Source organism: Corvus moneduloides, chromosome Z, assembly GCF_009650955.1.
Source record: "Corvus moneduloides isolate bCorMon1 chromosome Z, bCorMon1.pri, whole genome shotgun sequence".
Taxonomy (NCBI): domain Eukaryota; kingdom Metazoa; phylum Chordata; class Aves; order Passeriformes; family Corvidae; genus Corvus; species Corvus moneduloides.
The window spans coordinates 31,914,609-31,941,862 of record NC_045511.1 but is presented as its reverse complement, the minus strand read 5'-3'; the positions used below and the strand labels follow the sequence as shown (position 1 = coordinate 31,941,862).

Below are 27,254 nucleotides of genomic sequence, written 5' to 3'. Positions count from 1 at the left end.
TTTTTCTTCTGCCTTCAGAATACTTACCCCAACCTTCTGATTTTGTTAGTATTTCAAGCAATTTTTTAAAGGGTAATCTTGGTTTGTATCAAGTCCTTAGACCATTTAAGCTGTTCTGCTATCTGATTTTTGGAGGTTTGTTTAGATTTCTTTATTTTATTTTTTTGATGGTGCTCATGCACAGGCACCTACCTACCAATAGGAGTGCACTTGTCTTTGATGTGTGGCAAAAACTTGTGGAATCAAGGAAAGACAGATGGAGAGTCTTTCCTGCTTCCTGAGGTCTGTGTGAATTGCAGTTTGTTTAAGATCCAGCATGACTTGATGAGTAGGTATCTTGCAGTATAGTGAAATACAGTATATATTTTTTTTCTGCATTCATTCAATTTACTCTGTTTTGTTTGGTTTCATTTTATTCTGAGTTTGACTGATGTTAATTTCTTATATTCCCTCTGCAACCAAGAGACAAAAATGATAGTATGATTGACAGTGCTGCCACACAGTGTAAGGATCAGAAAAAATTAGGGGATAATGCCTCACCATTGAACACATGTTCAACTTCTTTTATCTCTAAAAAACTTCTGTGGTTTTGTCATAAAATTTAAATACACTGGTTGCACCTCAGAAACTTCTGAAATGCAGCTATTTTGGGGTGAAAAAGCAGAATTTTTTAATGAGATAGTAAATAACTGTGTAAAGTCACTTGGGGAAGGATGGGAACAGGAGAATATTGTAACCAATTCATAAAGCTGAAGGAATTCAGATGTTGAAGGCAATTACTCAGGTTGCAGTTATGCTAGCACAGCAGCACTCCCAACTCTTGCTCTTACAAAAAATTAGTCCAACATCTTCAGCTATCAGCATTTAATTCATCTCTGCCATGGATTGAAAGGCTACTTCTCCAGGAAAGCCATACACTTGATGCCCTGGTGGGACTGTGGGTCAAAGGAAAACACTATACCACCTCATGTATTTTGCTTTACCATTTCAGTGGGTTTATTTCTCTGAATAATGGCCTCTGGAGAGAATACTTTGCTTTGTTCTAAGGGCACAGTGAGAGAGTAAAGGCAGGGTCAGATAACTAGTTCTTGTTTAATGTAAAATGAGTTTAAACATCCTAGTTCATGAAAGCCAAATGAAAGAGCAGTGGTGAACACGTGTCAATCCTTTGTTAAAACCTACCACAGTGTGCAGTATGTTCTAGTTTCATTCTCCATGGTGGGCACCAATGACAGTGGGAAATGCAGTGGTAATTTCAGTACCTTTATGATTTCATCTGGCATGACAAACTGTGTTTCCTGTGGTTATATTTCACAGATAAGGCAAACTCATGGAAATAGGTAACATCTCCCAGATACACAGCTTTCAATCTCTTGTATGACTCCCAGTCTAAAGATGGTGTGACATTAAATGCCTTCTTCCAAACCACTTAATCTTGCAGGGTTTTCTGTAGTTGCATTCTTGGTTCCCCAGTCTCGCTCTGAAGGAGAGCTTGGGTTGTCACTGGGAACCTCAGCTGGGCTAGGCCGCTCCACTGGGAAATTCATACCTGTCAGACTTCAGAGACAACACCACTAGTGTCAAGTCAATTCTCTTCCATGCTGGGGTTTGTCCTCTTTTTTTTCCTTCAAGGAGGTCAGGGAGATAAAAGGCAATGATGGGTGTAAGCAGTGCTATAAGTGGAAGCAGCTGACATGACAGTCACAAAGGAGTAAATGCAACAGTTTGTATGGCTTAAAAACAGCTGCCAGAGTGGAAGGGTTTTAGGGACATTGGTTTTAGCTAGCTGTATATTTGTGCATGTGAGAATAAATCTGTAAGACTGGCACTTGCCTCAGTGTTTGTATATAATGAGGCAATTGTGGTTAATGTATAAATATACATACGTACATTGGTTTATAAAGTATATACATGCAAGTGTGAAGGCAATGGTTTGTGTCTGTTTATTTCAAGATGTGCTTTCCTGAGGTCATGAATTACACCACAGAAAGGGTTATCAAATGTGTGGCAGTCTACTCTGGTGAAATGCAAGTCACAAAATCTACTTCACAGATTTCTGTTAGTCATAGTATTTCTGAAGGAATTTCCCAAGATTACCTTCCATTGCCTTCAACATGTTCAGGATCATGTCTTCTCCAAGGTTCTAACTCCAGAAGCTCCTGCCATCTTTCAGCAAAAGGATTTTTAAAGACTGTGTGTGTCCTTAGGGATGGAGTGGGGGAGTCTCTCACACCAAGGTAGCTGTCCAAAAGTCACATTGTCAATTGATGCCTCAGCTGGAAAGTGTGGGCTCCCCTAGCTTTCCTCAAGAACCCTGGGTATGTCTGGACTTCTGCTTCTGAGACCCTGCAAGTCATATGGGAATTTGTCTTCAACAGTCTGCTCATATGGCCTGGTTTCTCTGAAGTTCTTCCCACAAGGTCAAATCATGGCAAATTCTTTCCTAAGAGAGCATTATTTTGTGTCTTTCTGACTTCTTCTTCATACTTTGCTGAAATGACGCATCACACTATCTGCCCACCTGAGACCAAAATAAGCATCTTTCTCATGTACCAGCATAGCCTATGCTATACTGGAGGACATGAGCTTGTAGCACAGGGATGTGTTGGTGCTTTGACTGTGGTTGTTTGGTCACTGTGTCTTCCAAGGAAGTCCCTGGAATTGTCACTGTGACAAAAACAGGTTCTCAAGGACTCCTGTTCCTCCTGGTTTTACTCTTTCTGGGTAGCAACTGTGAGCATACTTTGTGGTACTGGATCAGCCTTCTCAAAATCTTCCCTCTTCTGAGGCATCAGGATAGTTGTTAGTGAGTAAAGGTACATGACAGGCAGTCATGCCAGCAGGGCAGAGATCTATGAACAAAATGGAGTACGTAACCTTGACAGAAACATGCATCTCTTTCATGTCATTATCCATGTTAAAATCAAGACTTTCAGTGCTTTGTAGGAAGGCATGAAGGAGACAAAGAGCTCAGAACAAGTATGAAAAAAGGATACTCTCAACCAATGAAAATTATGAGCATGTGCATAGGTACACAATAATTTTTGTATTTTAATACAGTAGGCAGTTCCCAGCTTACCCCTATAGCCCAGATATTCTATCCATGTCCTTATCTTCCATGTGTTGCCCCCAAAGAGAGTTTACCCTGAGGCACTCTCATGTGTTAACCCCAGGAGAGACTAGCAATGCACGTTCCTTTGCACTCTTCAGGAGACCCTTCTGTCCTTAGAAAGACAGGATGACAGCTCACTTTCTTGTTTTTAGAGGTAGAGTTTCTCTTGCTTCAGCTTTGGAGGGAAAAGGTCCAACAGAGAGAAGAATCCCAAAGGGAATTTAAGTTACCAAATCTGAGTTACTCTATCATGCCCAAAGGTTTGCTGGGTTCCTTGACAGGGAGGCACACAGAGCAGGCTTTCTTGGATGGTATGTTCTGGGCTTTCTAGTCCACGTTCTTCCAGGGGGGATCTTAGGCTGCATCCGCTGTGAACAGACACCCTGTGGCATAGCAGGGCCCTGGTCCATGAAGGGTGGTCTGGCAGTGGAGGTCCGTGATGAAACAGAAACACAAATTTAATGAAATATAAAGGAGTCAAGAGCCTGGATCCATTGCTTTGTTTTCATGATGAGCTTAAAATTTGGACAGTTCTGGTCAACCACAGAGACAGATGATGTTGTCTAGGGAGAGGGAACAAAGAATAACACCGCAGTAGATAAAAGATGAACAGAAAAGTAAGCTGTTACTTTTCAGAATAACTTGCAAAGTGTATGGCTTTGAGTGTTTCCATTTACTTGAGAATAACCCCTTGATAAATCACTATTTACTTTTAAAAAATGTAAGTTGCATCACAGAAATGGTATTTCAAAAGCTATAGGCAGAGTACTGACCACATAAATGTGAACTTTTCCGTAGATGCATGGCTTTGAAAACCATCACTTTGTCCCCTCATTAGCTTCTTCACAAACACAGTGGCACTCTATGGCTGAGACTCAATGTAGACTATAGCAGTTTCTATCAGGTAAATTAAAACAATAGTCTTCTTTCACAGTCCTATCCTAGCAGTATTGTAATAGTGCAGTGGGAGCCAAGCTAAACCCGCGGGAAGAAATTATTATCCTATCCTTCATGTCCACATCTCTTCTAAATTGCCTTTTGGTAACCTCTTCTAATTGGATGCAAAATGGGAAAGTTGTATCTCCTGTGACTTTCATTATCAAAATGTTCCCGGAGGTTCTTAATGGTTTCTGCTGTTCTTGACATTCTCCCTCTGTACAGCAAGGAGAAGGAATCACTGTAGTCATTGCAGCAATTAAAGAGCAACGTTTTACAGTGTGATCTTCCTTCTAGGTTTGCATCTTCCTAAATATTTACCACTAGCCAGCTAGTCAGTAACATTGAGTTGCATCTGCTGCAGCTGGCAAATATCACAAAACACCCACTCTGTTTTTTGAAAAGAAAGCTATGCCCTGGAGCAACTGTTTCTTTCAGTGACTATATATGTATATAAAGGCTCTTGCATTTCCTCATAAGATTTTCTTTTCCTGACTGCCCACTCTTCATTCTAGTCATTTCAACTTCATTATGGATATACAGAGTTCATAGGCCTGACTGGTAGTTTATATTAATCACAGTATCCAGCTGTCTGAGATCCTTTGGTAAAGTAATTCCAAATTTTCCCTTCTACAGGAATCTGCTTTTTACAAGAGAGGAAACTTTTTCTCAGCCTTCCAGTTTCCAAATTTTATCAATTCTGTTGCAAGCTAAAATAGCATGGGGCATTTCTAAATTATGATGATCAAAAAGGCTAAACCTAGGGTGCTGTGTGCAGTGAGGCTGAGGAGCGAGATGGCGTGCTAGAGCAGCGTTTGCCCATTTCAGCATTAACATGCTTTCTTGTGTCATTTCGGGCCATGCTGGGTACTGATTTTCAAGACATCTAAGTACAATATAAGGATTTAGTACAGTACAAGGATTAAGTGCACTGAGACCTTTACCAGGAGGCAGTATGGTTACCATCCTCCCAGCCCAGCTCCCTTCACTCTGAGCAGTTCTCCCATATCGTGCCAACAGAAACTGCAACCCCCCAAAGACTCCCAGGTACCTTTAACAGTGCCAGAGGGAATTAATCATAAAGCTATAGTAATGCCATGAAAACACCACTTGGATGGGCTGAGACTCACCCTTTCCACAATTTAGGCACTGAGAACTGGAAGAAGACACATGTAAATTATTTTTAATGAAGGACAGAGCCACAGTGAGGTGGTATGTGATGTAGATGTAGCCTAGCCATGCTCACCCTTGGACTGGGAGCATGGTCTGTCCCCTTTACAACTGAACAGTGTTGGAACATTTGAGCAATCAGGCTGCCTATCCCACCCCACCCTTCCTCATAACTGTGTACTTGTGGGGCAAAAAGCAACTGGCATTACATCCCAGCCTTCTCAACTTCAGCAACCATGGTCGCTGCTCTTGAACACATATGTGAGATAACACCTGCTGGACTACAGACCAAGCCAACAGAGGAGACAACTATTTTCCCAACCCTGAGCATTTGGCTCTTTTGTTTGTCCATTTGTTTCTGTTTCGTTCATTCAACACAGAAAAGCTCCTTGCTCCAGAGCTGTAAATATTCAGAATTTATGATGAGTAAGGAAGGATTTGACTGGACACAGCTTTGCAGCCTAAAGCTTTTACAAATACCATCTGCCACTGAGGTTGTCTAAAAGTTTACCATTTATTCATGGGGTGGTAATAGCTGTTCAGAATTTAATATAGTCATTATTTTTCTGAGGTTTATAAAGTGGAATCTGAGCTATGTTACTGATATCTTTCTGGTAATATTCACAATGATCCAAAATATGATTCTTAATAACACAGTCAAGTGTCTTGACAGGTATTTAGATGAGCTTTCCAAAATGTCAGCAGTTTTGGTAAGGAATATTACTGCGATGGTTGGTTTCTAAAAGAAAAGGATAAGCCATACTCGAGGGAAGAAATATTAGGGTGTTTTTCAGTAGGCAGATAGCCAGGTGTGAAAGCCACAGCTACCTGCATTGAGAAAGCAACTCATTTGATCTACTGGTGCCAGTTGTGGCACAAACTTTGTGGCAGAAAGCTTTTTCTAGTCTTCTCAAATTAGAAGTGAGCTAACCACATGTGATGCTTTTATTTGTTTGAAATGTCTGTGTTTTTATATATAGTAACTGAGTAACTGAGAATGTTCTTTCAGTTGTGGCTAAAATTCCGTTGTAAGCTTTCAAACACTAGCTTCCAGTGCCATGGGGCATTGGTTCAACAGTTTAGTTATTGTTCTGAACGAACAGTAGGTTTAAATGTCTGGTGCTTTCACCTGATTAAATGCCACCCCCCCAGCCTTTTTCCATTCTAAGAAAGTCCAAAACTTGCATTGATTGTTTTGCATTCCTTAATATTTTATGTTATTTAAAACAATACAAACATGGAGTGATTCCACAGGGCACACAGTGAAATAGGATTGGAGTCTAATCTTGCACTGTACTTTTTATACTGTTAGTATGACTTTTATTATTTCCCTGGAATGGCTTTTTCTTTCCATTTCCCACTGGGGAAATATTTGGCTTAAAACAAGCTGCAGGCTATGCATACTTCTTGAATATTTTAATGATCTACACAAAACCCATTAGCTGACACAGTGGCAACTAATACTTGACAGACAGTAGGATAACAGTTGTCTCAGAGACTGTGAGAGGCCAGAAGAATCTTGAACACTAATCTTGCAGGAAAGATGAAGAGTTGCCTTGAGCAGTGATGCAGCTCATTCAAATGCATGTCGATCTGTCTTGATGAAGAACTGGTGCTTCAGATCCCTGGTGTAATGAGCTCTGAATCAGATGCTGTTCTTGGCTACCAGGCAAGCTGCATCTGCAGAGTACATCCTTGTAACTCGTTTAAATATTTCTCACTTTGGAGGGAGCAGGTTAAGACAGATCCAGGGAAGGAATGCTGCGAACACAGATTCTGTATCTTTTTTGGTGGACTGGTAGTCGTGCCAGTGTAGCTGTGATCACTAAGAGTGGCAGATCAATCCCAAGCATCATGGGAGGTAACAGAAGTCTGAAATCCTCTCCATGTGTGATCAGCCAGTGCATTTGATCCTTGCACTGGTGAAATTCCTTCCTGGAGGCAGGCAGGAGGAAATTAGAGATGGGTTAGGGACTGTTTACCTTAACCTGTCCAATTGCATGTTTCTATCAGATGGAGAGGATTCTCGGTGTCTTACTCCCAATGTCTGTATCCTGCATCGAGTGTGTAAGTGACCTCTCATGTTGGCAGCAACATCATGACTGAATGATACTTTCAAGGTCAAGAGTTAAATGCCAGCACCCTACTAATTCTTCCAGCCAAATGGACACCTGGAGAGCTGATGTACTGTTGTACTTAATGCTTGAGTTATACGTAGAAAATATGCAGTAAAACTCTAGATAATTGGATGTGGACTGCATTTGCAATTTATGTTCACTGGATAATATGCATACCTAATATGCAGAGACCTAATATTCAACCCAGCAAGAGAGCACAGTTATAGGCAGGCTGAGCAAATGGAGCTTTTCAATTTAAATGTGCAAATGAATTTCATACACACATGGGCACTATTAGCAGATGGTCATTTAGGAAGGCTGTGTACAGGGGAGGGGATCTTTCCTTTTAATTTGATAAGAATCTGTTCATGTGGATGTTGTTTCATCTTGAGGAATAGCTTTTATTATCTGTAAATATCTTGTAAAATATGAGATTGGCATTCACAATTACCCAAGAACATCAGGTATGAAGTAGTGGATGAAGAATTTTCTCTGGATGGAGAAAAAAAAAAAGAGAGTCAAATATTTTTACTGTTATCTAATTTTCAGAACACAATGTGGCACGAGTAGCTCTAGTAGAAACACGTTAACAAATGCTGATGATTCACACAGGATTGCTGAAAATTGTGAGAATTCCTTAAGGAAGAAAAGAATTCTTTAAAAAGCCCTTTAAGACAAAATGGGTATGAGCTAACTCTGAAATGGGAGGCAAGCAGAGAACTGGTTATCACTTGTTTAGACCTGCTGCTCTAGAGTTCATCTGCTGTATCCTAGTACTGAAGGGGGAGTGGAGCACAGGAAAAGATAATCCAAGCAGAAAGGAGAGGAAAGCCTGGTAGTATGAGCTGGCATTTCTGCTTAGCCTCTGTCTCAACTAGATCTCATCACTCACTTCTTAGACTCTGCCATATTCTTGGCATCTCCCCTTTTATTATCTCAAGAAATTGTCAGTGTGACAAAGTACATTTCAGCATTTGTGAGAAACACTGACTAATAACGGTCCTGTGAGTTTTTAAAGAGCTCTTCATGCTTTTCTGATCTTTGAGGACTGTTTCTTACTCAGTCCTAGTCATGATCATGTCTCGACCCCCAGTAGCTCTGCAGAAAATAGTTGTTACAAATAATTTTGAGCACAATCTTTGCACACAATGCCACCTGCCGAAACTGAAATATCTTCAACAAAAGTCCCAGCTGTCAGCCAGTCGGACTGACCGCATGTGAAGCAGTCATGGCGCTCTACCTCCTCTACCTGGCCACAGAAAGAAAGGGTAGCTGACCTGTTCTGGAAAGCAGCATTTGACGCTGGGCAGAATTTCTGCTGCCAACCCATGCTCACAGGCAGTGGGGAAGCAGAACAGCCAGAGACATGCATCAGCACTCAGGCTGGCCAGCCCCTGTGCCCACCAAGCCCTGTGTTCTTGTCTCAGGCACAGGCAGCAATTGCTGCCTCAGGGACTTGTGGGGGAAAGACACAACAAAAAGATGATGCCTCTGCTAAATGAGTTTTCTCCTACTCTGTGACCATGAGACAGAACTCAACCTTTCTATTTTTCTCTGGTTTTATTTATGGAGAGTCTTGTCTCTTCTGTAATCTTGTTTGTATTATTTTCTGTAACCTTGTTTGGTCTCTCCAGTTTATATGTCTGTACTTTACTGGTTATAGTCCACTATGTGTGGGCAATGCCAAAAAGGGAGAGAAAGGTACAAAAACAGTCCTCATGGAAAACCATGGACTTGTTTCATTACCTAGAAAATGTCATCCTTGCCCTCCTGTGCTTAACTATTGACATACATGCTACAGCATGAGGTTTACTAATGCATAAGAAGCATCTGGTTTTGTTAGTGCAGGAATGTTCCTATTTTCCATGCAACTATCAAATCTTTTCTCAAAATTTCCCTAAGAACTCACCTGAATGGGGCCTAAGCAAACAGGTGCTTCTCCATGACAGATACTTTTTTCTTTTCTATTCCCACGTGGAAACAAGAAATGTGTCTGTTCCCCATACAGGAAAATCTAATTGCAGAGGACTGCAAAAACACCTGACTGGTAGAGGATAATTTGGCCTGCTCCTCACAGTCCACAAAGGTTCTCCTCTTAGCTCAAGAGATGGAGGGGAACATCTTGACTGTCTGAAAGCACTCCCTTCACCACCCTGTTGATGTAAGATCATAAACTGGGAGACCTTGGGGGTCTTATTTTGCCGTCCATGTAAAGTGCTGAGAAATATTAATGTGTCAGTCTTTTCAAGACTTCTAACTGATCTTAAGACTGGCCACAGCTTGACCTGATCATGGTTTATTTGTCACAGAGAAGATACAATTAATATGTATCACCCACAATTAATATGTGGGTGAATATACAAGGAAAACAATGTCTTCAGCAGGGAAGTAGCACAAGGCTTCTGTCACTGACACTCGCCTTTGCCCTGTCGTTTCACCCACTGTGATTAGAAATTCATCAAATATGTCTGGAGAATTTGCATGCTTAGCCTGCTTTGGAAAGAGGGGATTGTCTAGCTGTGAAAGGAGATTATGCAGCAATTTCCTCCTCAGCACAGCAAGACAATGAATCTGACTCTTCATTATAGAGGAAGGATGAGTAAGAATGGTTGCATTTCCTGTGCAGCAAGAGCAACATAAGCCGTGCTCCAGATTCCTTTGGGAATTTCCATGATCATGTCAATTTCAGACACAATATATAATGTAACTATGAGAAAATGTAGATGTTTAAATAGGAATGTTTGTGGGGAAGGGGAAAGGGATCAATTCACTAAATAATGTTTGATCTCAGCTAGAAACACAGCTCTACAAAAGAAGACAGGCTCAAAATTAGTCACTTCAGTTTTATAACTCATGCATTAATTACTGACAGCAGCAATGTACTTCTGAGATGACCGTAGCTTTTAACAGATATTCTCACATTCTCTCACCGCTTTTGAAAATATTTCCCTTCACTTACAAAAATATTTTGCTGTGTTTTCATAATGTGAAAGGCTGTAAAGAAGTCTTGCAGTTACTTGTATATTTGCTAAATAAATGGAGAGAGGTCCCACAAAGCATCTGCCTCTTTCTCCTACATTTTCACATTCATGCTCAGGGTAAACACAACTGGTGTTGCTGGTCAGGCATCAGTTTTTCTTTCCCAGAGTCTTTAACAGATACACAATCCTGCTTAGATTTTTTCTAACTTGAGGGAGGTTGTACATCTGCAAATGCAAAAATGTATCACAGGGACAACAGTCACAAGGACACATTCTTCTGCTCAAAAAAGACTGTCTAGCAACTGGATGTTAAAAAACAATGGTTAGAGGAAAAATTTCCTGAGCAGCCTTAAGCACATGCCTTAGGACTAGTATGAATGTGGTTACAGGCTGAGAATCCCAGACTAACTGTTGGCTCCTGAGGGACCAACCCATGAATTCTGAAATGCATGTGCAGAAACCCCAGTGAATGCCCAGAAAGACTTTAGATGCCTCAAAACTGAAATTATTTCTTACGAGGATTAGTCCAAACAATTACCAAAGGTTGTTCCCTGATCATGTGCTGAGTGGGAAGTCGGGCAGGCAGACAGCCAGCATGCTGTAGATGTCTAAGATGAAGCATGGGAAGTTGTCTCCATGTCTGTCCATCTCCTAGATCCTGCCTTTGAGGCACTTCCTCAAAGTTTTAAGGAGAAGGGAAAAGAAAAGGAAGCATTAAACTACAATCATCTAAATGTACCTACTGTTTTTCTGTGACAGTGTTCACCACATCTCTTCTCTGTTCATGAAGTCTTTAAAAAGTCCTTCAGTGACATTCACCTCTCTGATGTAAAGAATGTATCATTATTTCCTGCAAAGTTGGAGACTTCCTTCAGCAAGAGGAACTTGGAAGTTCTTCCTAAAACAGCCGGTGTTGAAACTGTGCTCTCAGGAGAGAAAGAAAGCTCCCAAGGGAGAGAAAAGGGTAGCCATGTCAGGCTATTTTAAAATAAAACCAAAAGCTTCTACTAACACCTTGGGGTGAAGTCTGTCATGGTAAAAGGATCTGAGCAGCATCCTGGTTCATCCAGAACCCTCTAGGGTAAGGAATGGACGAGAGACACGTACAGATGCAAGTGTGAGAAGGCATATGAAAATGCCCAAGGCCGCATGGTTGGATGTGCCTGTATACCAAGTTAGGTCCGTTTTAAGTGCCTGAGTACAATTTTTTTTTTTTTTAACTGGCTTCTTTTTTCTTTTCCTCCCTCATAAAGGAAATGCAGTGACTGCACATGTCTTATTAAAAGATTGCTTGTTTGGCTGGTGGCCATAGAAGAATAATTCCTCTTATTGCTCAATAAATCAAGTTACTGTCATTTTAAACACTCTAGCTGAATTTCTGATGAGCACATGAAAGAGTTAACTCTACCACTGTCATGCTACCACAGCATTAAAATAACAGAAAATTTTGGGAACATAAAATGTATCCTCTCCTGTAGCATAAATCTGGAGCCTAAGCAAAATCCTTATAAAATTATGCCATTCTGTAGAAGTCTTACTCTTACTTGTAAAATAATCAAGCAGAGTTGTGGACTAGTAAAGTGCAAGTAAAATACATGCAGGGAAGCAGAGTGGTGTCTTTTGAATTTGTAGGCATTTCAAATGCATTTTTATAATTTTAAATAAAATTCTTAAAATGCTAAATATTTTTTCATTTCAGTTAACACAACTTTTCTTACATACAATAATAATCAGGCTATCCTGGACTGGACGGGCATGTTGATTTTATTTGAAGTGGTGGGCTCCTTCTCAGAAAGGTTTTTTTGTTGCTTTAGCAATTGAAAGCCTTTCTTTCCTAATAGGATTAACCCAAATAATTACCAAAGGATTTCTCCGTCATCTGAGCACAGTTCCCCACAGTGGTATTAAAAAGCCTGTCTTCAGTACAGAAATAGTCAATGGCCGTGAGTAGCTGAAAAGGTTATAGTTAACTGTTGCCACTCAAACCAGAAAAAGTCATCTACAAAGGCAGGACTGCAGTATTTTGTACCCTAATCTCCATTGTGCCCAACTTTTCCCATTGTGGGAAGAATAAATATTTGCCACAAAGTCACTAGGGAGGCTCTGGCAGACAGCAGGGTGAAGTGAAGGACCACAATGCAAATGGTAGGTGTTGCGACAATCCTTTGCAACACTTGTTCAGTAACATGCGAGTGATCTGGAATAACAAAGCTTTAACATTGTGTGTGTGTCAAATTTCATGCTAGCTAGCCCTTTGGTTCTGGATGCAAACCGGGGTCCTCCCCTCTGACCTATTGGGAAGGGAGTCTAGTTGTGGTTTTTTGGCAGATCCCTGAAATCTGTGAGATACGTCAGCATTCTGTGGGAGAAGCTTCAGCTTTAGGACAGCTCCTTGCTGCTTTTTACAATCTTTACATTTTTAGGTACTTTATCTAGAGCAGTAACAAATTTTGTATGAAAAAAGGAACCCCTTGAGGAGGGGAAAAAAGAAATTGTTACTCAGGTTGAAACTGCACAAAGGCATCCTGCTGGGGAAGCAGGTCTGAATTAGTGTCTGTGACTTTAATCCATGTATCTAATCCATAACTTTATTACTTGTTCAAGTCACGCAGTATGTTTCTGCTGTTCTCAGCCTTCATTTCAGGAGTTCTGGCTCTGTATCCATATTCTGTGCAGCATAATACGTTGTACAGAATAAAAGAAAATGAAGTCTGAAAGGCACTTCTTCAGCATTAATGTACAGGTATCAGTTTGACAGATACATGTCTGTAATCATAGGTCATTGTTTGGTGTACCAGGAAATGAGCAATTCTGGCCTGACCTGTCTTAATATTCCTTGAAATCACAGGATATATATGCATACTTTTTCCAGCTCACTGTGAACCCTGTTGTTTTGGTAGGAAAAAGGCTTGGTAAACCTCCTTATTTGGGGTGCTTCGTCTCATGGTACTATCTGTACCTGTTTCCTTTCTGCCTGGCCTCTGGAGACTTCCAGCTTGTGTAATCGCTTTTGAACATAATCACATTCATGGATCAAAGAAAATGCACAACCTTATTGTTGCAAGTTAATTGTTCCTGGAATAATTCTTACAGGTTGGCCATTGTTGTCCATCTCAATGGTAGATTCAGACGCATCATTTCTTCCAGTTTCTGTGCTTTTCCAAATAGCTGGTATTATTTAGCCACTTAAGTTGGTACTCTTGGAAACTCTCTCATTATCTAATGCACGGGCAAGCTGACTATTGCCAGTAGCTACAACTTACCTCTACACTGGTAAGCAGTAAACCTGAACTTTCTGTCTGCTGCAGTCACATTAATAATGCATAATGCTTCCTGTAATTACATACATGCACAGAGATTACTTTTTCTTGTTTTGTTAGAGGAGGAAAGAAGATGGAGTTAGGGCGTGGAAGGTGGTGGAAACAGATACAAGTAATTATTACTGCTGACAAGACCCCAGCTGCATAGGTTTTTAATTAGTCCATGTCTAACCCTAATAGTCACTGTTGGGATAATATTAGCACTTCTTAAGCAGGCTAGTTTAGAAAGGGAAGTGTATTGTCTGCTCACACCTGCACTGCGTAGTGTTACTAGCACATACTCAGCAATGCAGGCCAAAATGTTCCAATTTTTTTCAGTTCACTTGGTTAAATTTTAGTCATATTGTATTCTTCAAGGCAGTCTCAAGGAGCAAACTCCATGCAGCTGCACAGGGCTGCTTTCCTGATGACACTGTGAACTGATGCCTGACGAAGGGAAGGAATGCAATATACCAAATTTCACATAATTTTCAAGTGTTATTAACAAGGCCTCCAGAGAATCATTTCAAATTGATCAGTGAAGCAGGAGCATGATCTCTGCTCTTCACAGCAAAAGAAGTCCAAAATTCAAGACACCCCGCCTTTTCCTTTCTTAGCTGAGCTGAAGGCTACTGGAATAAGTAGAAATGTTATGCCCATGAATGGGTGTCAGCCTGGTCCATCCTTGGGAGCTTGGTCTTTGCCCTGTGGAGCTGGTGCCTTTAGAATGGAATCTATTTTAGTCACATCCTTGTTTTCTCCTCTAGCGTGTGCAAAGTTGTTAAAATGTCATTCCTTTGTTGGAAACCCTGAAGGAAGGACAAAGGATTTAGTGTGAAATTAGAAACACTGGGAGGTTTTTTTGCCCTTTGGCAGCTTTTAATTTAATTGGGGTTAAGCAACAGTTAAGCAGTACGCAGAGTTTTAGCAAGAGCAAAGCATCTCTCAAGTGAAAGCATGTATCAGATCCTCATTGCTGTGGCTAAGTAGGCTGCAATCTTGCTCAAATTGGCAAGATAATTTACCCTGTCTTTGCAGAAGCAAATTTCTGAAGGAATGATAGAGTTTTATTAAGTTCTGGGTTCAAACTGTGGCCCTGATCAGAAAGGGATTTAGGGACAATATTCATCTCATCTATGTGCAAACAAACCAAAGACACAAAGTGCCTTTTTCTTTTTCTTGCAGCCCTGTAGGCTTTCCTTCTCCACTTTGCAGCCACCATTTCCACCACAGGCATAGCATACCTACAGTGGTGTACGTGATGACAGCTCTGTTTTATTTGACTTTCTCTCTGGATGCTAATTTGAAAGAGCTTGGCTGAGAACACAGAATACAAGGTGACCTTAACCCTGCCTCTCTGGACCACCTTTTCAAATAATCTTTCAGAGTAAATGTATTTATTCCTTAGACACCCTCAAGAAGAAGGGAAAAGACAGGCTGGGCTCTCCATTCTTTTTTTGTAGTCTCGCTGCCATTCTGCAGCCTCTGTGGTGAAACACAGGCACACATAATGCACCCCAGTGGACATGACCCACAGTGTGAATGCAGGAAATGCTGCAGGAATAATGAATCCTTAAAATGAAATGGTAATAATAAACTCATTCTGATGCATATGTATCAGCTCTGTCACTGCCTCTGATGCTTCATTCTAGGTTATTCAATGTCTTGCAGAAGGGGATGTTTCCAAAGCTGCATTACAGGACTTGTATTATCCAGTAGCCTGTATTGCCCATATGTTGTATTATCCAGTAGCCTGTTGTATGCCCATATGTTAAATACCAACAAGTTATAATAAATCTGTTTTACCCTGGTGTAAGGGTCTGCTCAGTGTCTGGAGCAGCACAGAGTTGGCTCTGTAGCTTTAAACTGCATCAGGGAAATGAAAGTACAGCAGATACATTTCTTTAAGGTTTCAGAGTTTCCTCTTTGCCATTTTCCTCTCTTGCTCTTGACAAGACTCAGCCTGATGCACAAACATTGATGTCCTGTATGTGAGAAAAGTTAACTACCTTCATCAATTGATTTCTGGAAAAGGAGAGTTTTGCTTGTCTCCTAGACTATACAGAGCACAAAAAAGAGCCTGGGTGCAGGAGTGAGAAAGATGTGACAGGCTAGGCTTTGCATTTAAAACATAGCTACGTAATACAAGCATATTCGATTAGACTACTCAAAACTCATTACTAGACATAAAATCTCCTTTGTCATACTTACTTGAATTCTTCTTAATTTGCTGGAAACTGACAGTTTTCCAGCCAATGCCAAAGGAGTGATTCATGCCTTCTATGGCCTTCTGAATGCACTAAGAAAGAATATTAAACATTAAATATTAAATGGTACTAGGTACTAGGATTCTGAGGCATGATGAGAGCTGTTGCTTTTGTTATTGTTCAGTTTTGGTACTTAAAAATATTGTGTTGCTTATCTGTTTCAAACAGTGAACATCTCACTTCTGCTAACTTGAGCATAATCAGGCAACATATGGACATGACCAGAGCTGAACTAAGAAATGTAATTGAATTAATATCTCAGTTTAGGATAAGGTGGATTAACTTCATTATTTAGAGGTATTTGTAGAAAGCTGCTAAGCAAACCAGCTCTTGAGGTGAAATCATAGTATTTTCTGCAAGCAAAGTTCTGAAATTTGCAGATTCTGAAAGTATAACTGTACTGTAAGATGTACTTTAGAAGTCCAAGCCACAAATATGCCAATGTCCTGTCATTAATAAAGTTTATTTAATGATACAGAAATTCCTCCATGCAGTGGGCTGCTCCATGCCTTTGACTTCTTTCTTTTTGCTTGTCTAACAGCAAAACTATTGAACACACACAGTAAAGAGTTACTCTACGAAAAACTCCACATGTGGTTAGAATATTAAAAAGTGAAGTAAAGTATTATGCCTTAAGGTTTAAACAGCAGCTGTTGAGAATACATGCAGGTACAAAAATAATTCTATTTACACCCAAAAAACCCCAAAAAGTGCAGTAAGTAGAGTCAAGATTTTTCAGAGTAATGGGGATCCTTTTGGGATTTTCTACAAGCCTCTGCCTAAATTAAGCCCAGATTCAGGAAGGGCTTTGGGTCATGGTTTCACTATGTAAAGTCTTTTGTGAGAAGACAAGGTCAAGGGACTTCAGGCCTATTCTCTTTCTTCCAACCTAGATATATGGTTTTTTACAGGACCAGTATGGGAATTAGGGCTGAACAATGTTACTGCACTAGTTCAAGTGACAGAAGGAACAGAAAGAAAGGACAGGGAAAGGGATGATATTGCTGCCCAAACTGTTTATCATGAAACCACTGTGCTATGCTCCAAAATGCCTTCTCAGTTCCTGAATTAGGCTCTGATTCAAAAAGGCACTTAGATATATGATGTGGCCCATCTCTAATCAGGAAGGCATTTCACCACTTGTTTAAGTATTTTATTAACCGGGTGTCAGTGAGGGAGGGATAATCCCTTGATTCAGGGTTTTCAGGACCTTGACTCAAATTATCGTTGTCCAGTGACACTGCCAGCAGAGCACTGTGAATACAAAAGTTGACAGGACAAAATCCTGCATAGCTGAGCTTGTGCAAAGTAGCAGTATTGCCCCATGAGGAATTTCTTCTGTCTGAATAAAGTGGTTCAGATTCAGGAGTGCAGATGCATTTGAGCACTAAGGTAGGTGGGAGTGAATAACCAAGCCTGAGCCCTGTGACTGCACTGCTGCTGCGGCTTATTGCCACACTGTGAAAATAAATAATCACAACCGCCCCAGCAGATTTGCTGGAGACTCCAGTGACAGAGTGAAGGGGGTATCAGACCTGGGAAAAAAAAACAACCCCCAAACAAACAAATAAAAAAAAATCTGTATTTCACATGGACTTTGTCCATCTGCTTCAGCTGTCAGGCAGAAGAGCCTAGCTGAGTGCATTACATGTCTTTGCATCTCTTAAATGTTCCTTTACCACGTGGTAGAGCTAATAATTATTAACCTGAACAGTGGTGGGGCCCATCCCAGTTTTGTGACTTAGCAGAGGCTGGGGAAATGAGTCAGTTCCATTGATGAAAAACCCTGACATTCATGGTTTGATGTCCTATTTCTATGTCTCGTGTAGTGCCACTAGCTCTGCTTTAGAATAGGATGAAAGAAACTCAGTGTCTTTCATTTCACTTGAAGATGAAAAGATTCAGAGCACCTTTTTGGTTCCCCTGAAATAACAGCCCATTTTATGGCAGTTTTCAGTTTCAATTACTGGCTGTAGCTATTTAAAGTATATACATTTCTCAAAACAGCCATTGTAGTTGTGTCGGATTTTTTCAAATCACTGTTTCTGCAAGACGCAGCTATTGGACTTACAGAAAACATATTCCTAGTGTAAATGCTTGGTGTAAATGTGTATATGCGATGCCAATACAGAAAACGCTGCCACAGAGGCAACATGAGCTCTCCCAAATGTTTTCAGAAGCATTGTTGTTTGTATACTGTGCTTCAGACATTTCCAAGAAATGTACTGGTGTGAGGACCTGCTTCTGACACACCAGCATCCAGTGTAGTTGGTTTGGCTTGAGGGTACAGAGAGGGTTAGAATAGTTTCTTCATGTCCCCATCTTCTGTGTTGTCTGAGGGCATGGGGTCTTCCCACAGCAACCCTTTATACCAACCAAATAAAGCACACTAATGATTCTGGTGACACTGACATATTTACCCTCATGTCTATGGCTTTAAAAATAAATATGTATTTTTATTGCTCATCTTGTCTTGCCTTTTCTTAGAGGCTTGATGTTTCATCTCCTCGCTCACATATGGCTGCAAATGGGCAGAGGGTATAAAACAAATAAAGGGAAGAAGGTGGTGGAAATGGACAGAACCATAAAAACAGCGCTATCATCTATATTGTGTTTGCTTTACATCTGGTGAAAAATAAGATGTCTGTTTGCAAGTGACAGCCTGTCCCATTTTAACATTTGGAGTTCCAGTGACAGGACCAGTATAGAAGCAAAATAAAGTTTTCTCCTTGTGCCATTTGAGATGAGAGATGAGTTCCTAGTAAGGCCTTTTGGAAGGACTCAAAGAGTGCTGGCATCAGTCCAAGGGAGATGGATTTTGGAAGGGAGATTGGTGAAACACTGAAAGGATGAATAAATGAATCATTTTGTACCACGTGTGATGGCCCTCTCTCCCCACACCATGACTGCTGGCAATGATGTTGCTCATTGGGCCTGATCGCTTGCTTTAGGTCACTTCTCCATTTTTATATAGTGCACTTATTTAATTTGAAGAAAGTGCAATCAATAAAAAGCGATCCTTTTATCTTCCTCATCAATCTCATCTTAATGAACATGCACTTTTTTCTTCTTCTTCTTAAATCCTTGGTTACAATGCTTTTAATTTCTCAAGTGTATGGTAGAAAAAGGGGTGCAAACACATGATGGAGCAGTTGGTGCTGCATGTTGCTGGTTGCTTCTTACTGAAGAATGAACATGTTCTTAAAGGAAAGCAGTGGTCTGGGGGAGGGGGTGCAGATCACTTGTCCTGCACTGATGTATGGTCCTCTGAGTATTCTTTTTTAAGCTGTCATCCAGCAGAGCCATGAATAACCACTTATGAAGAGATATTTTCATTTCCTAATGTCCCAGCAGTTGCAAGAAAGTAGATAATTCTTATGAAATATTTTTGTGGACTATTAAGACTTTATTTAAAGGAGATAGATATTGGAAAGCCAATGCCTTCCATGAGAATGACTCACCACGCCTACTTTCCAAAACTTTCAGCAGGTTTGGGTCTCACTATGGTATGACTGAAGGGTCAGCTGAGTTAAATGGTACTTGTGCTCTAGTTTGCAGGATGATGTCAGTCATAACCACATATCTATTCACATCTTTGTGGCTGGCCAGAGAGAATGGTCCTCTGCAGTTTGGTAATATGAAGTCTACCTCCTTTTGGCACCCATAAAACTAGTGGACAGATAGAACATGTTCCTCCTCATCACAGGCTGGAGGTTAATGCTGGTTTGGGTTTTGCATTATTTCCTTGAGCCTTCTGGGAGTGAAACTTTTCAAAAAAACCCCACTTGATTCTTTGCAAAAACACTCCATGAAATAAAATTACAGTTTTCTAAGGCTCTTAGTTTCAACATGTCATTTGGCAGGAGTCCAAATCTCAGTCATAGATTAGCTTCATTAGTGTAGATTCAATCTGCATTTTCCTCTAAGCCAAAGAGACCCAAGCTATGTGAGAATCAGAAATAAATCTTTGCACAAGAAGCTAACCTTACTGCAAACAGGCAAGTAATTTTCTTTTTTGTCCTTCCGTGTTTACCACCACTGGGCTACCCCAGTAAAACTTTGTTACCTCAAGGTCATGCTCCCACTTGATTTCTTCCGCGGTCTCCCTTCCAATGAGCCAATTGCTGACTCCTCGCGGCCACTCCTCTCCTTCAGCCGGGGCAGAATCCATGTTTGAGCAGAGCATGCCACTGCTAGCATGTCACAGCAGAAATGTAAAAAGCTCAGGCCTGCAGCTGCAGGATAAAGGACTTCTGCATTGCTTTGGGGGCAAGGGGAACAGAAAGGACCCACAAAGTCAGCGAACTGTACCTTCAGTTTATGCTTGTATCTTCAGACCAAAGTGAGAGACAATCATCAATCAGCTTTTACGGCAGCCTCTAGAGCTGACTCATGTGCTCCCGTACCCACCCCGACGCGGTAAAGAGCACAGGGTTTCATTTTGGTCCAAAAGGTTCCGGGAGGAACCGTCCCGTGAGGTATAGAATTGCAGCATGGCAGGCAGGATGTGTTCTGGCCCTGGCCACCTGTGGAGCAGGGCCAGGGAAGCTGCCTGGCCGATGATTCAGCGCCTCCTTTCTCCCTTCTTGGCGGGGAATAGCGGGAGCCGCAGGCACCCCGGAGGCGGGGGTAGCGTGCCGGGTGCCGCCGCGCTCTCCTCGCCGCAAGACCCCGTGGCCCCTGCGGAGCTGGGGGGCTGAAGCAGCGCTGCAGGCTTCCCTGCGGAGGGGGAGGAGGGGGAGGAGGTCTGGGCAGAGCCGTCTGCGTGGTGCTGAGGCAGGCAGCCTGCGCGCCAGGGCTGGAGGTGCGGCGGGGGAAGGGACCCGCAGCGGAGGAGGGCACTGCAGCCTGGCCGGGAGCCAGGGACCACGGGCACGCTGCGGCCGCGGAGCCGGCGGGGGATGTGCGGGTGTGCCCGCCCGCCTGCCTGCCTGCCTGCCGGGAGGAGCTGCTGCGGGCAGGCTGGGCCTGCCGGTGCAGGAGAAAAAGGCAGGGAGAGATGCTGTCCAGCCTCAGTTTAGCCAGCCGGGCTGGGGCAGGAGCTCTTTGGAAGAGCCCTTTCCCGGTCCATGCGAGCTGGTGGCCCCTGCGGCAGCAAGGTGAGAAAGGAGGCGATGCCGCACATGCAGAGGAGCCCCTCAATGTGTCCCCGTGCGGTAGCACGCCATCCCTCTGCCTAGCTGTGCAGCCTTTTGCGTGTTTGGTTTAACTTCGTGGCAGCCCTTGTAAGGAAGGTGCAAGATCTCCACGTGCGTTTCTGTTCAGCACAGCACCAGGGAGATGTGAGCATAGCAGGAACGTGGCTTAAAGGAAAGCAGATAAGTGTAGATAGGATGGAGGGTCGCAAAGATTACTGGAGGTTGAACACAGGCAGTTTGCCAGGAAGACCAGTGCAGGAAAGATGTGTACAGGACAGTGGATTAAACACGAGCTCAGAGAAGTGTCAGCAGGAGAAAGTCTCTTTACTGGAAATAGGAAGGTTGAAAAATTAGACATGGATAAAAAAGGAAAGAGATTTTTAAAAAATTCTGCCAAGCACTCAGATGCTATAGTATCTCATCTGTCTGGGTCTCAGCTTGCACTCCACTTTGAAGAGTCAGCTTCACACCTGAGGAACAACTTGTGTGTGCAAAAGTATGTCTGCTTTTCCCAGATTTATCAATTAGTCAGATAAAAGGTACATCCTTTTTCTAGAAACCATGCTTACTTGTAGCCACAGACCACCACACCTGTCACGGCAATGCTACTGTGCTGTTACAATTTCTACAGACGTTGTGTTGTTACTGCTGTTTGAAATAGGTTTTGAGATACTCGAGAGAGGCTGCACTGATGCAGGATATTACCAGCTAAAGAGAACATGTGCTTTGTAATAAAGAGAAGCCATGTATGTAAATACGCAGTGCAAGCTGTTCATTCTGTCTGAGGTTACTGATCACATCATTAACCTAAGGACCAGACACTTCAATGGTAATGTAGGCTAGATTGTAAGATGATTTATCTTTTTGCATTCTTTCAGAGAGTGTTATCACTGGCTGTGCTTTAAGGTAAATGCTCCAAGCACTTGATTGTAGTAGCATTGTGATTACTTCAGTTGGCTACCACAGCCTCACAGGAAGCTTTGTGATCAGACATCCATCAATTAGTCCTTGACATGACTGTCTGTAAAAACACTATGGGATTCATTGAGATTTTGATAAATCTTTTTCATGCGAATGTTACTAATGTTCCCATGGAAGGCGGGGGGGTGAAGTGGGAGTGGAGTTGGAGGCAGAGGGAGAATATGTATGAGCCAGATGCCTCTTTTGACACTACCAAAAATACGTTGTTACAAAGGAATTTACCTTCCATGTGCCTGACTAAGATACCAACAAAAATTAGTTCAGAGCAATTTGTAGCACTTGATTCTTTGTTTCCTTATGAATCCTGCAGCCATTTATACTATGGAGAAACAGGGATTCTCACCAGCAAATCTTCAATGTAAATGTTTTCATTAAGTTCAAGGAACTGGAAATTGCCTTGCTTTTCATACACATCTTTATTGTTACACAGTTGCATTTTTCTGTGAGAGACAAAAGAGACTGGCAATAGATCTGATTCTGATCTTACTTTCATTATGTTAACCGGACTGTTGATTTACCCCTGTATTATACTGCGCTGGTGGAAACGGTAGTGCTGGGTATTAGTAAAGGTGAGAAATGACAGCCAAATTTAAAAACAAAGTGTAAGCCTTTAATAAATAATAATAAAATACTTTAATTCTTTTCTTTTTGTTTTTTTTAGTCTAAGGTGAGTGAGGATATATTCTAGCAACCTGTGAGCTCTTGAAAACTATATTCAGGAATTGACTTTAGTGTGAAGTCTGAGGTTTTTGGGTTTGGAAAAGGGTTTGGAAAGGAGGTTGGAAAATGGAACTAAAAAAAAAAGCAAACCTCTTTGCAATAACTTGAATGAAAATTTGCCAGAGGTGGGAATGGCTTAGGGTGTTTTATTCCCTCTGCTTGATCTAAGATGTATTCCAGCCCTATTCCTAGGAAATAAAACTTACTCAGGAGCTTGGAAAGAAAATCTATCTCTAGGTGTCAGGCAGGGAAAAACTGCTTCTGGAAAGAGGTCTTCCCCTTGGGAGAGATCGAATATCAGACTGAGCGAGCCCAGTCCAACCCAAAGAGCTCCCACCGACACCCGGTCCTTGCCGGAGGACTTTGCCATCGATGGCCGCCGCCGCCTCTGGCCACGGTTTGCCTGGAGAGAGGGAGCGGGTGGGTGCACAACTCCTGTCCGCTCCCTCCCTTTGATTTGATGGCCTTATTCCTCCTAATTGGATAAAATAGGAAGTCACTGACAGTCCTGCGTTGCTGGGTGTACTGATTTCACTCAGAGCAGCCCTGCAGAGTGCGGGGGGTGGGGTAGGGGAGGAAGGAGCGAGTCTGTACATCAGGGAAACAGGCTGCGAGGGGGCTGGGGGAGCGGGGCGGGGGGGGACGGAGGAAAGTGAATGAGCGCTCAAGGAGGACAAAGAGGGAGGGGAGATAAAGGGAGTTACCATCGTCTTGGCATCGCTCTTCCTTTCAAACCTCTCTGTAATGATATTGTTTGCAGTGATGCTCAGACAGCGAGCACCTGCTGCTCTGTAATGATTCAGCCTCTTTCAGCCGCTGCTGTAACACGACAGGATGCTGCTGCTACTGTCACTTCTGCCGCTGCCGCTGTTGTTAGAGATTTTGCTTTTGCTCCTTCTGCCGCATGACAATTGTTTTCCTCGTCTAAGCAGATACCAGCCTCAGATGCTCAAGGTGAGAGTGTTGCCTTTTGCTCTGGGCTACTGGTTTACTTAATCCGGTCAGTTTGTTCAGTGTTTGTGGTTTTCTTTATCTCATCACCCTCTTTCCCCTTGTTTTGTTTTGTTGTGCTTGCTTTTGGGGGAATGTTTCTTCCCTCCTGCAGAAGAGCTGGAATTGCTTGAGAGGCATTTAAGGAATTCTAAAAGTGGCTAGCAAACAGGAGCTCAATAATTGCAAAGCTATTCTCACTTCAGAGAAGCAGAGACAGTGACGGAGGGCTTGGGGGCAGAGGGACCAGGGGATCTAATTTTTCCTGTGCATTACTCCTCTCACAGTTTGGATGATGTTGCTGAGCTTCAACCTTTTATTGACTCCCACTCTGTGATTTTTGCAGAGCACTGTGACTATTACTACCGTCTCTTTTTGTCTGTGTCTCACAGTAATGGACTGTGATAGAGTTAAGGCCTTTTGGAGGTGAGCTGTTTGAGAGCTGATGCTTAAACATGTCTGAAGTAGCTGCCGACACTTTCCCCAGCCCTTCAGCTCAACTGAGCCCCGATGCGTCCCTCAACGGGCTCCCGGATGAGGAGAACATGCCGGGGACCCAAAGAGAGGACAGAAGTGTCCAGGGGATAGCAGGCCTTGCCGCAGCCTGCTGCGCGTGCCTGGAGGCAGAGCGACTGAAGGGCTGCCTCAACTCTGAAAAGATCTGCATCGCCCCTATCTTGGCTTGCCTGCTTAGCCTTTGCCTCTGCATTGCTGGCCTCAAGTGGGTCTTTGTGGACAAGATTTTTGAGTATGACTCTCCTACCCACCTTGACCCTGGGAGGATAGGACAAGACCCAAAGAGCGCTGTGGATCCTACAGCTCTATCTGCCTGGGTGCCTTCAGAGGTGTATGCCTCACCCTTCCTCATACCTAGCCCCAAGAGCAAGGCTGAAGTGACAGTGCGAAGTGACAGCTCACTCGTACCCTCCAAACCATTCCTCCAGCCTTCTCTATATAACCGCATCCTAGATGTTGGCTTGTTGTCCTCTGCTGCACCTTCGCTGTCACCACCCGCCCTGGAGCCTACCACAGCATCTCAGGCACAAGCAACAGAAACCAATCTCCAAACTGCTCCAAAACTTTGTAAGTAAAAGCTGTATGTTCCTTTGGTTTTTTTCCCTTTCACAGAAAAAAAAAAAAAAAGGAAAAAAAAAACAAACCACTTAACTGTTCTGGCACTGTCTACAAGGAGGGCATGTGATTGGTTTGCAAAGATCAAGTGTGCTAGGACAGGTATAGCATGGGTTACCTTCTGAGAAGAGCATCTAGAGTCCTTTGAACTTAGTTCTGAGATATGCAGGACTTCCTGTGGGATGTCTGTAAAAGGCTAGTACTGCCTTTTTCTCTGCATCCACTTGTAGGAAAGTATGTGATTTACTTCTAGGGTTTATCTGATAGCTATTCCACATGGTATATTTTCCTTATAAATTGGCTTTGTGTCCTTTGCTGGATCTTCCATGTGCGTTCTTTGCCTTGCCTGCAGAGCACTTCTGGTACATCCTTCCTGAAGTCTGTGTCTGGCAAATATCCCTATCATTCTCATGAAACTCTCAGAACAGTGAGGAAAAGCAACAGCAGATTTGAAGCAGTTAGAAACTAGGAACTATTAATTTAGCATCTAGCTTATGATCTTTCTCTTAGGAGCAAAGCATACATTTCTCTTTGTCTTTCCCCATCTCTAGGAGCTGATTCTTGTTTAAACTGTTTCCCGTATATTGCCTTACTGCCTTTTGTGGGGCATTTCAGGAAAGAATTTTTTCCAATGTAGGAAGAGTCAATTTCCAAATTAGTCTTTGCTCATCATAAAAACAAAAACAAAAAAAGGTATCTGTATTATTTTCTCAGTTGTGATCATAAAGCATCAAAATACTGCATTGCTGAAGTGTCATTTCTTTGTCATTCATAATTTTCAACCCATCAAATTCAAAGCAAACCAAGCCAGAAGTTCCTGAGTTGTGTAAAGCTGTGCAACTCTAGTAAAAGAGAAGGCAGTGCACTGTTCTGCTGAGAGCACAGGGCTGAGGTTTCCTGTGGAAAGCTGCAGTGATCAGAGTGAAAAATTGCATTCCTCACAAATTTCCTTGCAGGTCCCCATCTCGTTTATTCTCCCTCATGCCTTCCCTGTAATGCTGCAGGTTGGCCACATTGAAGATGGCACATACTAGACCTCACCCTGAGCTCTGAAGTCACCAGAAGTTCACTTCTAAGTTTAGCCCCACTAGGACTGGACATAGATATGTGGCATTTGGATTAGCTTTAACATTTTAGGCCAGCCACCTTGCCGCTGAAAATGAGCATAACTACAGTGATTTCAGAGGAGGTCCTTTCAGCTGACAGTCAATCTTGAACAGCAGTTCCAGAATCAGTGAAAGAAAGTTCTGAGTATTCCTGCAGAAACCCTGCTGCCTTTTGCTTAGATAATGGGTGACTACCATCCTTCAGATTAAAAGTAATTTGTCAGATGGAAACAGTCTAATAGAGAAATACTGCTGTACCATTAAATGACAGGGGCTTTGTCTGTGGTATTACTTGAATTAACCACCTTTGCAATTAAATAGAACTATACTAAGTGAGCTTCTTTTAAAATATTGCCGATGCATAATATCTTTTTTGTACTGCAAATATTCTGACATTAAATATGACCTTTTAACACATTTTGCTTTATAAAGTAACCAGAGACCACTGTTCAGTCATAATTGCCTCAAGAATCCCTCTTGTCTTTCCACATATGAGGCAAACCTTTATCAATAACATGCTAACTTCATCTCTGAAGTAAAGAAGGGAGGGGTGTGGGGGTGGGCGGGGGGGGCACAGAAGAGATTCTTTGGAGCTGTCACTGACAAAAAGCCATTATCTGCGTTCAGATCTGCTCACATCTGGGAAATAAATGAATAAATGGTGGTCCAGAAGTTAGGTGATTGGGTTGAGAGGGGGTTTTTTGCTTTTGATTTGGGGGTTTTGTATGTGTGAGAGTTTTTGGGGTTTGGGATTTTTGTTTAATTTTGCCTTTTTTAGACATAAATGTGTTTTAAGGCATTGTAGACTTCCATAGCTACAGACTGAAAGGAGAGGGAGATCTGGTAGCAGATTAAGTTTGGGTTGCTGAGGGAGAATGTTGTATAGACAGAATTTATTCTAACTGTGGCACATGATTCGGACTATGGCAAGAGTCTGTGATTCTCTGCAAAGAAAAATATGAAGACTTAGCTGGAAAAATACACTGCAGAAGGTCTGCCTAAGAATTCCAAGAGGCATGAAAAGAACTTTCTGGGCAGCTCTTAAAGCACTGTCTTGGGGTTTTTGAAACAGCTGCATTTCAAACACATCATTGTGTTTTATGTAGAGCAAGATTTGTTGGAGAGGTTGACAGATTGCATCAGTGCTAACTTTTTTTAATGCCTTTGACAGCTATAAAATTCTCAGTGACATGGCTTGAAAAGTAGCATCTGCAAATTGGATTGTCCCTTCTTTTGCCTTTCAGTGTCCTTTTTTCTTTTCAGGCAGAGTGAGGTAACATGTTCCCAAAAAGTCTTTTATGTGCTG

The 27,254-nt window shown here is 42.2% G+C and overlaps 1 protein-coding gene across 15 annotated transcripts in view; it reads left to right on the top strand.

Moving 5' to 3' along the window:
* NRG1 (neuregulin 1) overlaps nt 1-27,254 on the top strand; it is a 434,810-nt gene that overhangs the window by 210,598 nt on the left and 196,958 nt on the right. For 2 of the 15 annotated variants that reach the window (XM_032096876.1, XM_032096877.1), the window contains exon 1: nt 23,427-24,794. The exons of 7 other annotated variants lie outside the window; for them this stretch is intronic. In XM_032096876.1, the coding sequence (XP_031952767.1) occupies nt 24,167-24,794 (628 nt within the window). In that variant the 5' untranslated portion in view covers nt 23,427-24,166. Of the gene's footprint in view, nt 1-23,426; nt 24,795-27,254 lie in introns of those variants that run through there. 6 more of the 15 variants (XM_032096864.1, XM_032096863.1, XM_032096868.1 and 3 more) reach the window with 6 other exon arrangements.